We start from the raw sequence: 17,912 nt of genomic DNA, 5'->3' as shown, positions 1-17,912 counted from the left end.
ATGTAGGGACATGAGAATATCAAACAGCATATCCTACAATAAGTGGGGAATACTACTACTACTACTAATCCCTAATTAAGCACCAATTCAAAGTTAGATTAATTCACTAATTGATCTAATTGTGATACTATAGAAATATTTATATATATAAGAGTTTTTAATTTTCATATTGGTTATATTTCATAAAAAAAAATCAATTTCGAATATATGAAGTTATCATATGACAACTGTATATATTGTAAAGTAGTATCTCAGATGAGGAATAATATAAACAATACCCAAAGTTCTGATACTACGATTGATCGATCATATCATATCATGATTATATCATCAATAAATATCTTATATATATATATATATATGAAAGAACAACATGAAACACAATAATATTCTTTGAAGACAGACTAGCTGGGATATGTTGGTCTATTAAGCTATTAACTAACCCAAAAAAAGAAGTTTTTAAACGATATTGTACTAATGACAATCACAAGAGGAAAAGTATATATATTTATAGATAGAATATGGCCGCAGAACTTACCGCAGCGTTAGTTTTCACCTCTCATTCACTTGATTATCTTAATTTTCCCTCATTAAACACTATATTATGTTTTAATTAGGGCTATATTTATATATATATATATATAGGAAAAAAGAACAAGAGAATACTTGATTAAGCATATATAGAGTGTGCAACATATTCCATTGGATGATGCACATGCAGCTCCATAAACTCTTACGACAGCTTAATTTGCTATAATTTGGACTTGAGAGGAGCCTGCAGCTGCTTCAAATTTTTATGTCAATAGTCAGTCATTTATACCCAACCCAATTACTACACATTATATATATATATACCTATTATATAAGAACTTCTAATTACAATAGTATTCTATATATTGAAATAATTAACATGAATAAATTCACATTATAAGTTTTCTAAGTTAATTTGTGTTATTATTAAGAAATTTGTCTCCACACATAATAATAATTATTTGACTATTACAAAAAAATATAAGTATCGTATGATGTTACATTAAAAAAATTATAAAGTTGTTTGAAATAAAAATTAATTTTTCATTAAGTTATATTTCATTAAATTTTGAACTTGCATCTTCTTAATTGAAAGTCAAAATACTGCTAATTATAATTATATTTATTAATATTACTATATAGGTTAGATTATATAAAGGTTTTAATATATATTTGTATATAGAGAGAGTGAGAGGAAGAGGAGTTATTATTTTTTCAAAATATGTCAACCACAGAAAATAAATAGAAAAGTATAATTCAATTAAAGAGTGAATTTGTTTCCATTATATCAGTAGTGGAACTGCTAATAATTTATGTTCTTGAAACTTCTAATTATGCTTACATATATTAATTGCAACATCTAGCTTAATTAACACACTACTTGTTTTTATGCTTGATTAAATTTATCAATCTAAACAATAATAGATCGTATCAATCTACAATTAATGTGAAAGCCATTAATATATATACGATCGAGACTGATACATATAAGTTCGAACCTGTCAACTGATTAATTTTGGTATTTAGTATATAACTCATGTACTAATAAAAGAAGTGCAAATTTCAAAAAATAAAAAATAAAAGTTAAGTGTATGTATCCAAATAAAATATAGTCCATAATATGAATGATATATCTAATCTTTTGATGCAAATTAATATAATCTGTACCAGTATACTAATTAGTACACAACACAACACAGTAACATTTATATATTAATTATTATAATATATATAAAGGAGAGAAAGCAAATTAGCCGAAGATATGCTAAACCAAAATATTTGCGATTCAGAATATATATAAAGGAGAGAAAGCAAAAATTAATAATTAAAAGACCAATGTAATCACTTCTAAAAGTGATATTAATTAATAACAAAGAGACAAACAAACCTAATCAGTACTTAAATATCAGAGCAAGACAAATCTCTGAAATGTAATAAAATGGATCAACATTTGATTTCTGATTACAATAGAAAATTAATTACATAAAGATATCAAGATTGTCAAGTTAACACTACAGTCACCTGAATATATATATATATATATATGCATAGGTCAGCATCTTGAAGATCCTTCTTAAAATAGATCAATTATGATTACTTAGTTTCTCATATGTTGGAGAGAGAGAGAGAGAGAGAGAGAGAGAGATAGAGAAAGAGAGGGAGAGAGAGAGAGAGAGAGAGCTTGATGTATTAACAAACATCTTTTAAGAGACCCATTTATAAACATAAAATCGTGTCAAATGTTTGTTAAAGATTTTCTGGTAATAATAACAAAAGTTCGTAGTAGTACCAATATTAAATATTCCTTATTTTTTAGTACTACTACTACTTTTATAACTACGTACGATTTAGGGTTTTGAAGACCCCTTCTACTAGGGTTTTCCAAATCGACACTACATATATAAATTATTATTGAGTAATCAATCAATATGACATAATATTATGAGTTACCTTTGATTTAGGGAATTTCGAGAAAAAGCCACAGCTGAATCAAAAACCATCACTGGTGATGATGATGCATGGTAAAGCTGGAGCTATGTTGTTCATCATGATCGTTATTATTATTATTAGGTTTAACGATTGGATTAAGTCTCTTCTTCTTCTTCTTGGTATAAGGAATCCCACGCGCCTTGGCTTGAGAATCCCTAACATCACGAAGATAAACTCTTATGGCTCCACTGGCAAAAGGGTTGGTCTCAGGGAGGCCTCCATTCTCCTCATAGGCGGCGCGCAGGCGGCCGATCAGCGCGTCGAGGCTACCCCAAGCCTGCCTAAGGGGGCAAGAGCAAGGGCCTGGCGGCTCTGGCTGCCCAAAAAACACACAACCTTGCATGTGAACCTTAGTCTTTCCAAACTGGTCCAAGTACCTTAAAAATTCCAACACATGATTGGCGTTGCACTGCGATAGGGCGACCGGCGGCCTTTGGTTCCTCAAGTACTGCCCAAACGTGTTCCAATCTCGCCGCTTCTGAGACTCATAGCGGCTCAGCTGTGGTGACGGCGGTTGATCGCCGCAGCCACCAGATCTTGATGATCCTTCTACCACGTCTTTGCCTTTGTCATTTGACATAATAGTAATACAATTTTTTTTTAATTGATGATATTGGGAGAATTGAAGAATTTTTTGGGGGGAGAGATTAGATGATAGTAGAATGAGATTTAATTTATTAGAAGAGAACAAAATAAAGAAAGGAAAAAAAAAAAGGAAGGATCACATCAACAATTTGGAGAAGTGATTAGGGGAGACATGGTTTATTGGTATGGGACCTATTAAGGAAGTGCTTTATTAATAGCTCTTCTTTTTATTTTATTTTCTTCTTCTCACTCTCTCTCATATATTATTTTCTTGCTTTAGTGGTACTAATTAATATTACTTTATTCTTTTTTCTATATTTTTATTATTGTGCTTCCATCATCAGTGCAATCATTATTGATATATTATATATTAGCTTATTCATAATAATCTTAGTAATATCTCAGAGTTAAAGTCCCCTTTATGACCTTATTACAGTTCAATAATCTAGGTCGTTTCCTTTTGGGTTTAACCAAAAAAATATATATTAAGGAATATGTGGTTAAGCTAGCTAGCCAATACAATTAGTTAATTAATTAAACTAATTGGTTGTTTTAGAATTTAGATTACGTGGCTTATTTAATATATATACTGAGTGACCTAGCTAGAGAATAAGACATACCACTTTTCACTAATTAATAACTAGCTTTGAATAATCTTGGTTTAGTTAATTAACATTTCATTACTATGTAATTAACATAAAAATAATGGAGCCCATATATTTATTAAAGTATATCCCTTGATGTAATCCAATGAAGATCTTTTATTCCGACGTTTTAGTTTTCATGTTTATATAAACCAATCAAGCAAAGGAATATCACTTAATTTAAAACCTAATTTAGAAAGCTAGCTAATGAATATATTTATATATTTATATATATTATAAAATATTAAAATATATATGTTTGACATTTACTTTTTCACTAAAAGATTACGACATTGAGTATTAAACGAATAATAATCCGAATCAACTTAATTAGTCAGCAATATTTGGCTATTTAATGAGTGTTTAATTAACTACCCTATTCAGGTACGCATCTACTGCTAACTTGGAATTTTCGTCCATATACGTATGACAAAAATATTGAATATGCAAAATATATTTACATACATAAATTACCATGGAATTAGTATATTATATTCTTTTGTACTAAAAATTACATTTATATGCGTGAAAATTAATTTATATTTTATATATGTATTCTCGGCAAAAATTAATGTACTTGTTTTTTTTATATAAAAAAATGGATTATTAAGTTTAATTTAATGAGTGATTATATGAGAAAATTGGTGATTTGATTTAAGATATTCATTGAATTTGGTATATAAATTCTATATAATATTCCAAGTGTACTGTTCATTAACATTTTATATATGTGACGCATCCATTAACATATTAATATATAAGTTGATTTGATATAACTTTCTATAGTAGTTAGGATTCTTATAACGTGATTCAATTATAAGTTTTATTGTGTATATCACACCTACATACGTATGTTGTGTTGAGGAATTTGTGGCATCAAATATATATAGTAATTAACTTAATTAACAACACATTTAATTAAAACCAAGCTAGTGGGCTTTGGTACTATTTGTTTGTTCATATGTTATCTTTGCTTTTTATTTTATTTTTCCTTTTCTTTTGAGTGTGACTAGATTGAGGGGGTCATCCTTACATAAATATCTGATATTAAATATGCTATTATAATTAATGAGATGGTTGACCCTCAAATTTCTTATATCTATGTTTAATATAATACATATATATATATTAAATAATGATAATTGAGCATCATAATTATAAGTTAACCAATAAAAAATAATTACCAAAAGGAGAAATCTTCTTCTCTTCGCTAGGATTTTCCCTTCTTCTTCAAAAGGTGCCGTCAGTCTCCCGTGGTAGTACCTATTGGCTGGAGCCTACTGGCCTAGTACTGAGTTTTGTGTGGCTCTGATCGAGATGATTGTGAATCATTTCTGGCAAAGTCGGCATTTTCCCTTCCGCTTCCTATTGTTTGGTGTTCTTAGGCCTCTTTTGGATGTCGATGAGGCTAACATGGTGAGGAGCAGTTACAAGTGGTGGGGGAACAAATCGAAGGGGTTCTTCTGCCATGGACACTCTTTACTGGTTTTTTGGTCCTAAGCGACAGGGTTTTGTCTTTGGGGTGCTGGATCTCTTCACATTGGAGGGGTGGCTCGGGCGTGGGTCTATCTCAGGGACAAGGGATGGGGCTTGGGTTTAAGTCATTTGTAGGGAGGTCAGTGCTAGGTGGTGGGATGGGTTCAGCCGACTTGGGGTTTTGGGTTGGGTCAGATACAAAGGGATTGTGGTTGGGAAATGGGGCCTTTGCTAGTTGTTTGCTATGGTTACTAGTTTTAGCTTTATGTTTCGCTTATTTGTCTTCAGTGTATTTTTTTGTTCTGTTATTTTTCATTTGTGTGGTTTATTTGTTTAATTCTCTTGTCAAGAATTCTACTGAAGGGGTTCATGGGCTTCATGACAGACTATCGAATGTTCCTGCTATAAATTAGTTAGACAAACTATCGAATTAATAAACCCAGACATTTTTCACATGGATCTGCACGACTTACACTCCAAACTGTGTGACTTATGATCATAAAGGATAGATTGTCAGATCAATTAACTTGAAGGTTAATTTAGTAACTTATAACAGTAGTTGCCCTCAGATACGATTCATAATGCATACTATCTCTACTTCAGAAATTTGTGAATAAACGATTACGAAGAATATTTTTTATAATAAACACCAATATTCTATTACTTCATAATTCTCTGCCTTACACAAAGAGAGAGGATGGCCTTATATAGCCATGTACTCAAGCATACAAACTTAACCAACCATACCTAACCAACCATAGTTGGGACTAGATAAGGGATAAGAATCCCTGACCAAAGCATAAAGCAAAGGCTAAACAACAGAATATTTATTTAAAAATTGTTTCATGGCTAGCCTCGTAGTCAGAATTATATGTTGGATCCTCATGGAGTGGGTTCCATCCTGTCGGTTCTTCTTCATCCTGATCACTGCCAGCTGGAGGGCAGGTCTCGTAGTCTGTATATGTCATATCCCATTCTTTCCCTGTTACTGCAAGAGATAAGGATCTTGCATATCTGGAGTGTCGGCATGTGGATCTTGAGAATCTTCAAAGTAATTACTTTTTCGTAAAATTACCCCTTCAGTGTCTGTCAATTTGTATAGTGACAGATACTTTTTCTCTAAAGTTTCTTTGACTTTGGTGGCCTGATTTATTTCATTTTCTACAATGAAGAAGGCTCAAGGGCCCTTATTATCTTGCAAGTATAGTCAGAAGGGAGCGTTTCCCAAGGAGCATCTTCTTCTGGCTTGGGCCATAACTCAAAAGGTATAGTTTGATTTTTCTCAAACAATAGACGTTTTTGGATGTCCATGTATTCTTGGCCCCCAAGACCACACAGTGGCTCTTCTTTTGACCTGCAGACTTCAAATGTTAGATTAATAACTATATTTTGTTTTGCATCAAGTTTGGCTTTAAGACTAAGAAAGAAAACAGTATAACAGTTCATTATGCTGACAACATTTGGGCTTGGTGGGTGGATACAAGTAGGTCTGTCATTCTGGACATTTTTCAATTCAGCTGATAGGACCTTTTTCCATTTTACCAATGGTGCAAACCAGGATCGAATGTCCTGGTTTGGACATTCTATCACTCTGGACGCTTTTCCATTCAGTCAATAGGACCTTTTTCCATTTTTCCAATGGTGCAAACCAGGATAGAATGTCCATTTGGAATTGGTAAGTCAGTTTGAACATTTCTTGGTCCAGGAATGATTTTGTTGATGTGTGCAAGGACATAGTTTGTACCTCGATAGCTATAGTAAAAACACTGGCCAAATACCAGAGGAAGTGAGCTACTGGTTCTGGTATAAAGATAGTGTCTCGAAGACGTAGGATTTGAGCAAATGGATACTTTGGATGGATTCCAAAGTCATTTTTTATAGAAGGTCCGAATTTGGAAATCATAAAATTCTACAGAAAGATTTCTTTGTGAGTTGCTCTTTCTTTTGCTGATTTGTGGGACTTCTTTGAAATGATCTATTTTGCATCTTGGGGAAAAGATAGATTGTGTTTGGTTTAAGAGGAAGAAGCCATCATGAATATGAATGGGAAGGTATGTGATGATTTTTGGGAGACAATGGGGATAGTTTTTGGTGAGTATCATGAGGCTAGATTTATAACAAGGGGTGAGCTGGATAAGAAATCAGCCACAGTATTGTCTTTACCTTGGATGTGTTTAATGTCAAAAGAGTAGTTGTCGAACCAGGCTGCCAATCTCAAAATTTTGGCATTTGTCATCTTTTTTTTTTTAGACCAATCATTCATTTTGATGCGGCAAAGTCCGTTTCTACCAAGAAATGATGACCAATCAGATGGAATTTGAATTTTGTAATTCCCATATATATTGCCATTAATTCTTTTAGGGTAGAATGGTAGTAGTGCTGAGAGTCTTTGAAGTGGTCACTCTTGTATCCACATATTTTCCTTTTCCTTGTCTTGTCATGTTAAGGTAGGACAGCTCCCCAATATCAATCAGTAGCGTCTGTCTATAAGATTCTTTTTCCATCAGAAAGAATTTGTAAAGGTGGTAGTGTCTGCATCATCTCTGTTGACCCTAGATTTGGGCAACTGACACGGAGTCACAATTTGCTTGACGTGTATGAATGCGTTGAAAAGAACGTAATGACGAAAAGAATAAGAACACAATATTTTATAGTGGTTCGGCCCCAGAATCTAGTAATGACCTACGTCCACTTAAATTGTTATTAGATTGAGATTCAAAGGAGTGATCAAACAACTCGGGTTCAATGAGTTTCACTAGCCTCTGAAGAACAAATACAATATGGTTTCTATGACCTTTTTAATCACAAGCGATTTAGAAGTCTGAAAAGAGAAAATAGAGCCCGATCTCCTTCCCTGAGTCATCTTCTTCTATTTATAAGCTCAGGGAAGATTTACATTGATTTGTTACAGATATTATTTCCTAAATAATCGGATACTCAAGAAATCATGGGAGAGAATCTCGGATTCCCTCATAACCGCCCAAGATCTTTTCCGCGTAAAAAGTGCATACGACCAGTCTGGTCGTATGAAAAACTGATCGTCTGATACAGGATGCTTTCCTGGTCGATAGTCGAACACGCATTCTTCCATGTGTCAGCCATGTGTAATTAATGCTTGCCACGTCATTCGCTTCTGATTTTTTGGATAACATTTGCCCCCCAAGTTTGTTTGTTGCGACCAGTAACGAAGAAACTTAAGGGAATAACTGCTCATATCCCCACGACGTCTGTCAGAACCCCCGTGCGTTCTTGTAAACCGTGACATAATTATGTCTAATCAAGCCTTTTCAGTTTCCAAAAAGGTAATTTTGACGACTTGTCCACTTCCCCACGTCTTGAAAATGAGAAACGATGATTACCGCCTTTTGGCTGTCCCTTTGCTTTTTATAAGTAGATCTTCCTTCTCCTTCAAGAAAATTTTTTATTCATCAACTTTGCTAAAGTCTTCAAGAACCCGCACCAGTGTTCAGAGCTCTGAAAACTAGTCCGACGTTGTGTTGCAGGTCTTCTGATTCAAGTTCTTACCTTCCTCCGAATCATCTTCTCGCCCAGGTAAGAACTCTGTTCCTTTTTTATCTGTACTACGCCATGCATGCTATTTTTCTACTCTGATGTGCTGCGTTCTTGAATAGGGTTTTTAGGGTTTTTGATTGGAACCACTTGATATTCTGTAGAAGTGCGTCTTTATACCTAGTATGGGTCTGTTTAGGACTTTGATAGGTGGAGTTTTTGATTTAGGTTGTTAGGCTGTTGAAAGTTTCACCCTTTAGGCTAGACGAAAGAAAAAATGAAAAAATTTACCGCCCTTTAGGAGTTGAAAAAGGGTTCTTTTTAGAAAATGTTTTTCTTTCCTTTTCTGATTCGATTTATCCACGTTGAAGTCAGCGTAGGATTAGGATGCTGCTGGCTACTTAGGCACGAGCAACGTTATCCCACCTTCCCCACACTACTTCACGGATTGTGTCTGATCTCCTCCATTGTCTGTTTGCAGTTCATATGCAAGACCCTTGGTGGGGAGAGAGACCTATCGAAGACGAACTCCTAGCCCAGCTGCTCGAAGGCGAAGAGAATCCATCCACATTGATTCCAGAAATCCCGTTTTCACGCCCTAACCCAAATCCTCCACCAGCTCCTGCCCAAAAAATGGCCAGAACAAAAACCAAGGCCAGAAAAAGACGCGACCCTCCTCAAAGTCAGCCTCCTGCTGACATTCCCTCAACCAGTGGTCGAGGAGAATTTCCTCCTGAGACCGAAGTTCAGGCACGTGCCCGACCTCGCCACGCCAACCAGACGGCTGTCGAGTGGCACATAGTAGCTCCGAGCACGGTGACCATTCGAATGGTCTCCAATTATTTAACCAAGTACAATCTGACGGGGGTGACCCTAGTCAGACCTACTGTCGACCAGCGAGCCAACCTTCCAGGTGGGGCTTATAGCGCCTGGTCGAGATACCACCTTGAGGCAGGTGCCACCCTGCCTTTGTATTCATTTTTTCAAGGGGTGGTTAATTACTTTGGGGTGGCCCCTTTCCAGATTACCCCAAACGGATACAGGATGCTGACTACGCTTTACATCCTTTACAAAATCCAGAAATGGCCAGCCCTCTCCCCTCACGAGGTCAATTATTTATTTGACCTCAAATCCAACCCTAACCAAGACGGTACGGGGTTTTTTCATTTTTGCCATCAAGAGACCGGACACACCTTCCTGTCCGAGACCACCCATATCTCTAATGCAGGGAAGTATCACTTGGAGTACTTCCTCACACCTGATATTGCTGCGGACAACCTGGCGTTCACCCGAGGAGGTAAGGAAATTAATGAGCCTTAAACCAGTAGTTCCTGCCCTTTAACTTTTTCTTGTCGTAACATTCTACTGTTCCACTATATTCCAAGTCCATGGTTGCGCCCGACCCCCACTCCAGGAATGGAGTCGAGGGCAGCACTCTTAGCGAGTATGTCCAATTCTGCTAAGAGTGTAAAATGTTTGATCACTGAGGCTAACCTTAGGTTGGCTGGCCTTAAGGGCTCTCCACCTATGACCAGTGAACCTGCGGCAAGTGGTATTCATGCTGGGGGACGCGAGCAGGGTCCCGAGCAGCAGCCTCTGTGACGCCCCACATCACTATGGCTGCTTTCTGGAATGATGACTGGCCCTACAAACCAAGACAAGTCTTTCCAGTGTGCTTTGTCCTCACTCGCACACTTCCTGGGAAAACTTCCCAGGAGGTCACCCATCCCTAGATTACTCCAGGCCAAGCACGCTTAACTATGGAGTTCTCAAGTGATGGGCTACCGAAAAGAAGATGCACCTTCCTGATATAGGTAGTACCCATCAATCCATTTAAGCCCTCTTCAACTGTGTAGTCCCATACCTACACAGTCTTAGAATCATCACACTTGACCTTCCCCAGGCGGTGTGGGATTGCACAGCTTACCTGGTATTTCCCCTTACAGATCACAAGATTCTGACTGTCACAATCACCCCCCCTTACGGGCCCAACGTCCCCGTCGTCCATACTTCCGGCTGGGTCAAGGCTCTGATACCAAGTTGTGACGCCCTGGCTACCCTAGAACCGTTACGGTGAACGGTGGACCGGAAGTTTGACTCTTTGCCTGAGTCCTTTGGTCAAAAACGTGCTCTAAGTGTAATTAACAGGTTAAGGTATAAAACCAATAAAAAGGAAATGGAGATTTTATTACAACTGCTCTGCAGAGCTAAACAAAACGTTTACAAGCTGTTCCCAGTACAAAAAGGTCACTACTGTTGTAAAGTGACAATCCCGCCGACCTAAGCGGCAAAAATAGGGTAAACCCCCTAGTTCCTCTGAGAACACCTTGACCGTGGTGGTCAAGCGGCTGCATATGTACACACCACCACATCAGCTCTCCACTCAAGGCTAGGTGAGCTTTTCTTTCCCTTTACCTGCACCACATAGCACCCATGAGCCAAGGCCCAGCAAGAAAACATAACACTTTATATAAACATTATCAAATGATTATCATTATAATCACACTGAGCATAAAGCTTTCAAACAAATGAGTGAACACCACATGAGGTCCTGATAAACCACACTGAGTGATTGACAAGCGAGTCACTAATTCAGATGGAAGAGTGGCTGATGGGTAAGCCACTAGCCTTCAACGGGTTCTGGTAAATCGCACTGAGTGACTGCCATGCATGTCACTAATTCAAGTGGGAGAGTGGCTGCTGAGTAAGCCACTAGCCTCCAAGCGCTTATTTCATTCATCGACCCTCGGGGTCGGTCTGGCATTAATGCTCTTTGAGTCATTCAATGCTAATAATCGATTAGATCCAATCTTACTGGCCTGGGTGACACACGCCAAGACCGTCCTGACTAATAAGTCAGTTCATCGTGATCAATGCCCAATACCACTGCCGAACCTGACTAATAAGTCACAGCTTCACAGTGATACTAGCACCCTTGCCAAACCTGACTAATAAGTCAGTGCCATGCACAAATGAGCAATATATGGTAAGCATTCTATATTAAATCCATGTCCATATTCTCACAATCACATGCCTCACGAATATCCCTGCATGTCACATTCGGGGTGCAGTTTTCTTACCTCAAGTTCGAGCGAGAAGTATGATAAAGACGACCCCTGAGAACGATCGATCTTCTAGTTCCTTAGCGGTTACCTAATCACAACAATTTACAACCTCCATTAATGAGAATCCACAATAATAGGGTCTTAACCTAAGCACCACCCTCGGGACCTCGAAACATGCCCACACGGTGAGTAGAATCGATCCCGGGCCTTAAGGATTGAAACCCCAAGTCAAAAACCCTTAAAAACACTCAAAACAGGGTTTGGATGGAACAGGGTAGCGCTACAGCGCTCAACCCCTAGCGCTACAGCGCTAAACTCAGAACCGCCCAAGTGCCAGAAACCCTCCTGAGGAGCGCTATAGCGCCCTAGGGTGGGCGCTGTAGTGCTACCTCCAGCCCTGAACACCCCTAAACCGACCTTCTCCATCTCCTTCGATTCTAACTCGATTACCAAGCTTCCAAGGCCTATTCTTGATGCCAAATGAACCCAAAAACCATCCCAACACATCCCAAACATCACAAGCATGGGAACCCTAGCCAAAACTCCCAACAAAAACCATGAATTCACCCTAAACATTTCCGCTGCAAAACAAAAACCAAAACAGAGCAAACCAGAGAAACTATGGTTAGAAACTTACCCAAAGCTCGGCTTATGATGGTCTTCACTAATGGAACACACTCCCAAACTCCCAAGGCTTGCTTCCCAAGCTAGAATCCTCAAAGTTGGCTCAAAAACCACAAAGAACAGTGAGAGAAAGGAGGTATGGGAGAACTCTAAAACATACTCTGTTTTTCCATCACCTTTTTTTTTTCAGCTAAATAAGGTTATATCTATCCTAGGGGTGAAATGACCATTTTACCCCTAGGTCAATTAATGGTTTCTAAAGACTCCCAAGGGTATTTTTGGTACTTTCCTCCTAACTCGTTAATCATAATTAACGCTCTCCAATTCCCGTTATTCTCAATAATCTCAAACACCAATAATTCACATCCCGTTACCCTTTATCTCCCGGTAACGCTCTTACCATCAAAATCACCTCGAGACTCAAACCAAGTCCCGACACTTAAACCTGTTGTGACTAAGCCGCTAATTAATAATCTACGATCGTCTCATGTCGAACAGCTCGAACAAACCCACATCATAATGTGGTCTCAAATTATATCACCGACATGTGAACAAATAATCAATTTACCCTCAACGGGCCAAATTACCATCACACCCCTGTATAAAGAAGTATGGACTCACATGCATGCATTTCACATCATATCATAATATAATCAACATATACATGCATTTAATCAATTAATAATACAATTAAGCAAGTATGGCCCTCCCGGCCTACTTTTCACACCGTTAAATGCATCGGAGAATTTGGGGCTTTACAGCCTCAGTCACCTCCTAGGAGGAGGCCAACTGGGGTTACTATCAGGGAGCCTGCTGCTACCCATCGAGCAGCAGAACCGTCGGTCCCCAAGGGCAAGGGGAAACAAAAGGCTACTGAGCCTGCCGAACAGTCTGACGACTCGTCGGATGTACACGGTACACAATTCTCGTTTTTAAATAACTTGCCCATTCCCGTCCATCTATTTGACGGGGACGGCAACTTTAGGAACGCTCCTTCTTTAAATTCAGATTTCTTCTAGGAACTAGGTAGTTCTGTAGATAGTGTTACGACTAGTAGGCATAGCTCGGGTACTTTACTTTTGCAACTCTTACATTCTAACTTTTGTTTCTTTGCGATCCTTTAAACTTATTGTTTGAATGTTATCCTTTGCGCAGGCATGAATTCAGGGGACTTCTTTGCACACTATCAAGCTGCTGCCGAAGCTTCTGTCCCGAAGAATGGTAAAAGGGTCCGAGGGGAAAGTAGCAAGACCCCAGCGAAGAAAGCCCGAACAGAAAATGCTTCCACAGATGCTCCCTCCAAAGAGAACTTAACACATCCGCCTGCTCCCAAGCAGCAAACTCCCTCTCCTGCTGATCCTCGGTCCTCCTCGAAGGCCGTAGACAAAGAGGCCATGGATCATTTGTCCGAAGGCTCCCTGCCCAGCCACGTAGTTGGCATGGCCAGGGAGAGGATATATCGGCTCTCCAAGCATAAGCGTTCCCAGGTCGCCATCAATGACACTGCGACAATGGATATCCACGACATCATCAACAGAGGGTTGAACGAGATAGCCAGTGTAAGTTGTCTCCTGTTGCTTTGTCCTTTACGCTAAACTTCCTTACTTAACCCATTTTTCCTTCAGGGGTTTTTATCCTTGACTACTAGCTGGCGCCGAGCTGGGGCAATGGTCTCTCGAGAGAAGAACTTTGACTCCAGGCTTGCCCAAGCTAAGCAAGTGCTTGAGGATGAGAAAGCCAAGCTGCTCGAGGAAAACAGCAAGCTGCTTGTGGAGAACAAGGAGTTGTCTAAGCTAAACGAGCAGTTATGCGAGGACCAATCCACTCTTACTCAAGAGCTTCAGGAGAGTGAAGATGCCCGAGAAAAAGCCAACGAGGAGCGGAAAAAATGGAGGGAGAGTGATGTCCTCAATACCCGAGATTGTAAGCAGTTGAATCTTGATCTGACCGCCAGCAGAGATGAGGTAACGAGGCTCAGGAAGCGGGTCAAGGAACTTGAGGAGCGCATTCAAGAGCTTGAGGAGGATGGTGCCAGAAATATGGAGAAGTATAAGGAAGCCACCTTCCTAAGCTTTTATGATTTCTGGAAACATAACCAGGGGGCCAAAATCGACTACTTAGCTGAGAACTTGCAACAGTCACTAATGGCGGAATGCACTGCTCGGTTTGAGGCGGAAAAGAGGGCCAAGGCCCAGACCCCTGCTGCTGGTGCCAAAGATGATCCTCCAGCTGACAAGAATGATCCTGCTCCGAAATAACTTATATTTTTATCTTTCACAATTTTTGCGGCCCATGGGCCTTTTGTAAAGACAATTTCCTTTTATTGCTGCATGGGCAGCTAATTTTACTTATTACATCTGAGCAGTACTGCTCGTGTAACGCACTGGATAGCCAGGACCGATACACTGTGTTTATTAAGTGTCAGACTTGCTAGTCAAGTCATTTAAATAAAATCGTGATACTAAAACTGTAAAGGAGCTAAGGCTAAAAACGCTTTGGTCTCAAAAGTTACATTTTCATTGCTAAACATTGTTTATTTACACGGGATCCCAAAAATATCAGTTTAAAGGCCATTTACAAAAGTTACAAGGTTTAAATACATTAACCAGCCATACTAAGGCAAAACGAGCAGTTAGGTAATCCCTGTCCTGACTCACTCCTCGACCATGGTGATCGAACAGCTGGCTATGCACATATCACCTCGGAGCTCTCCACCTCAGGCTTGGTCCAACTTTCCCTTGCCTTTACCTGCACCACGTAGCACCCGTGAGCCAAGGCCCAGCAAGAAAACACAACAACAACAGAGCATGAACAACTAACAGACAAGTCAATTACTCATATTATATCACATAAACTCAGATATATCACCAGTCGGTATAATCAAGTATTTCACATACTAGGCATTTTAGTACATAACACACAATTCACAAACGATAACCAGGGCTAGCGCTCACAGGCTGCTCCCTCTGTTATCCTGTTGTTTCTGGCTCCCAGTGGCTAATTCGCGCCCCGTGCGCTAAAATCATGTACGGTACTCTTAGACCGCTTTTACATGTCCCTTGGCGTAATACCAACATTGACATGATGTAACTCTCGGGAGCACTTAGTCCCATTACAATCATACATCCGGGTGCAGTTTTCTTACCTTTGAATTCACTGGTTTCCGATGCCACGAAGCCGCGAGCACAGTCCTCTACCCCGAGCCTCTCCAAAGTCCTAATCACAACACAAATAAACCATCCTTTGTCACTAATCAATCCAAGGCTACCTCCCCAGAACCAAACCCACACTCTCGGAACCCCCAAAATCCTAAAACAATACACCGAAGACATCCCCCGAACCCCCGGAGCAAAGGCCTAAAATTGCAAAAATTCATGTCCTGAAATTTGCCTTGAGCCGCGGTGCAGCCCTGGTGCGCCGCGGCGCCCAGCAAGTCAGAGGCCCAATTTGGCCCAAAAGCAGCCTTGCGCCGCGGCGCGCTAGAATAGCGTCGCGGCGCGCCTTCGCGAGCCCAGAATTCTGGGTTTTCTTTCGCGTTTTTCCCGAACCCAACTCACTCCAAATCACCCCAAACTCCTTCCTAAGTCTCAAAACCAACTCTAAATCCCTAATAGACCTCACAGCAATCTAGAAACATCATGCTCAAGCTCATTCACACAATTATTCCCAAAATTCACTCTTGAGTTCCATGCTTTAATAACCCAAACCAGAAAGTTAAAAACAACTTGAACCCAAACCCAAACCTTACTCTAAATTCCCTATCCATAACAGAAATAAGCTTCATAACTACACAAAATCCTTACCTTGAATGGTGAGTCCAACCTCTAGCTTCAAACCTCCTTCCCCTTTGATTACCCAATTCTGAATTCATGCAAAACCAGCCACCAATTTGTTTCAATTCTCACTTATCAACCAAAAACCAGACTTGGAACTTAAATATTCCATAGCTAAAATCTTACCTCTGAGAATTCTTGGTCTAAGCTTGCTTGACAACTTCAATCACCCCTTAATTCTCCTCCCAAGAGCTAAATTCAGCTTCCCTCTTCCATCTTAATTTTGCTCTTCTTCTAGGTCTCCAATATTCAGCATAAAACCCATCTCTCAAAGTGTTGTACGTATTGTATTTCCTTCAGCTCATTCCCATCTATTTACTGCCAAAAGACCAACTTATCCCTCTAATAATATCTCTTTCTAACTAGACCTCAAGGGCTTACTTGTCCTTTTACTAGCTTACAATTCTACCACCTCTCCAACAAATCTTGTTACTCTCTATGGTTACTATCAGCCACACAAGTTACCAAATCACCAGTTACCATTATCTAGTTTTCTAAGACCGTCTCGGCACGTGCATCACATCGGTATCACCGCGCCCACGTGGTACGATTCACCTATCATAATTATCACATAGCATAATTCACATAGTCATATAACATGCTTAAAATCATAATCATGCATCTTAATCATAAAAATCACACATAATTCTCATCATGCCCTCCCGGCACACTAATCAAGGCCCTTAAGCCCTATTAGTGAATTTGGGTCGTTACAGCTCGTGATGTACGGATTTTCCTTTTAATTTCATATTTACATCCGAGCACTAATGCTCGCGGTGTAAACAGTTGCCTTAATGATATTATAATATTTCTATTATAATACCTGTTCGCATGACCGAACTTAGCATAGTACTTTGGTTTGATTTAACAAAATCATAAATTTTGAAAAATACTCTAAGTACTGTAGCATGCTTTCACTTATTTTGTTCATGTGTTTACATACCTCATGGTATGCTTTGCTATCGATGTGCCTTGTATGCCCCCCAAGTGATCGAGGAGCTTTAGGTCCTTGGTCACTTTCCTTGACCACGACCTGTTTGAACATTTCTGCTCGATACGAAATTCAATACTTCTAATACAGCAAAGCAACACACGTAATGAACAAATACTTGTAAAAATAAATTCACAAAAGTTGGCAAGAATGACTGGCTGTGCACAGTCCCTTATATTCTCGTATTAAAAATGGACTAAACATGTCTTTACGAGTGATTCTAAAATAGAATCTTACATATACGAGCGATTAGCCATACAACGTGGCTAACCCTCTTTGCTAAACTTGTAAAAAGAAAAATTTTATACAAGCCAGTTCTTTAAAAAGGACTGTTCACTGATAATACTTGTGCAGGTGTTCTCCATTCCAATAACGTGGAACGAGATCTCCGTTTAGGCGTGCAAGTTTGTAGGTGCCCGGAAGAAGGACTTCTTCGATTTGGTACGGTCCTTCCCAGTTAGTTCCGAGTACTCCAGCAGTGGGGTCGCGGGTGTTTAAGAAAACTCGTCGTAGCACCAAGTCACCGACGTTGAATTTTCTTTCTTTAACTTTGGAGTTAAAGTACCGGGTGAATTTTTGCTGGTATGCAGCAACTCGGAGTTGGGCCTTCTCCCGTATCTCGTCAATTGAGTCTAGGGACTCCATCATTAGTTAGATGTTCTGG

General features: G+C 39.2%; 2 protein-coding genes across 3 annotated transcripts; one reads left to right on the top strand and one right to left on the bottom strand.

The window, feature by feature from the left end:
- Positions 1 to 361: 361 nt before the first annotated feature.
- On the bottom strand, positions 362 to 3,259 carry LOC133801885 (protein LIGHT-DEPENDENT SHORT HYPOCOTYLS 10-like). 2 transcript variants are annotated; one of them, XM_062240096.1, is made up of 2 exons: positions 2,482 to 3,259; positions 362 to 784 (listed from the first exon to the last, which is right to left on the bottom strand). In XM_062240096.1, the coding sequence occupies exon 1, from the start codon at positions 3,098 to 3,100 to the stop codon at positions 2,531 to 2,533; it is 570 nt and encodes a 189-aa protein (XP_062096080.1). In that variant the 5' UTR covers positions 3,101 to 3,259; the 3' UTR covers positions 362 to 784; positions 2,482 to 2,530. The 2 variants fall into 2 exon arrangements, with proteins under 2 accessions (XP_062096080.1, XP_062096082.1); XM_062240098.1 differs by having other exon boundaries at positions 362 to 781.
- A 10,832-nt stretch (positions 3,260 to 14,091) lies between these two features.
- LOC133800056 (uncharacterized) lies at positions 14,092 to 14,682 on the top strand. Its single transcript, XM_062238034.1, has one exon. The coding sequence runs from the start codon at positions 14,092 to 14,094 to the stop codon at positions 14,680 to 14,682; it is 591 nt and encodes a 196-aa protein (XP_062094018.1).
- Positions 14,683 to 17,912: the final 3,230 nt, after the last annotated feature.

The sequence above is a fragment of the Humulus lupulus genome, chromosome 9 (assembly GCF_963169125.1).
Source record: "Humulus lupulus chromosome 9, drHumLupu1.1, whole genome shotgun sequence".
NCBI classification, from domain to species: Eukaryota; Viridiplantae; Streptophyta; class Magnoliopsida; order Rosales; family Cannabaceae; genus Humulus; species Humulus lupulus.
The sequence above is the reverse complement of the archived record's forward strand: the minus strand, read 5'-3'. Positions and strand labels throughout refer to the sequence as shown.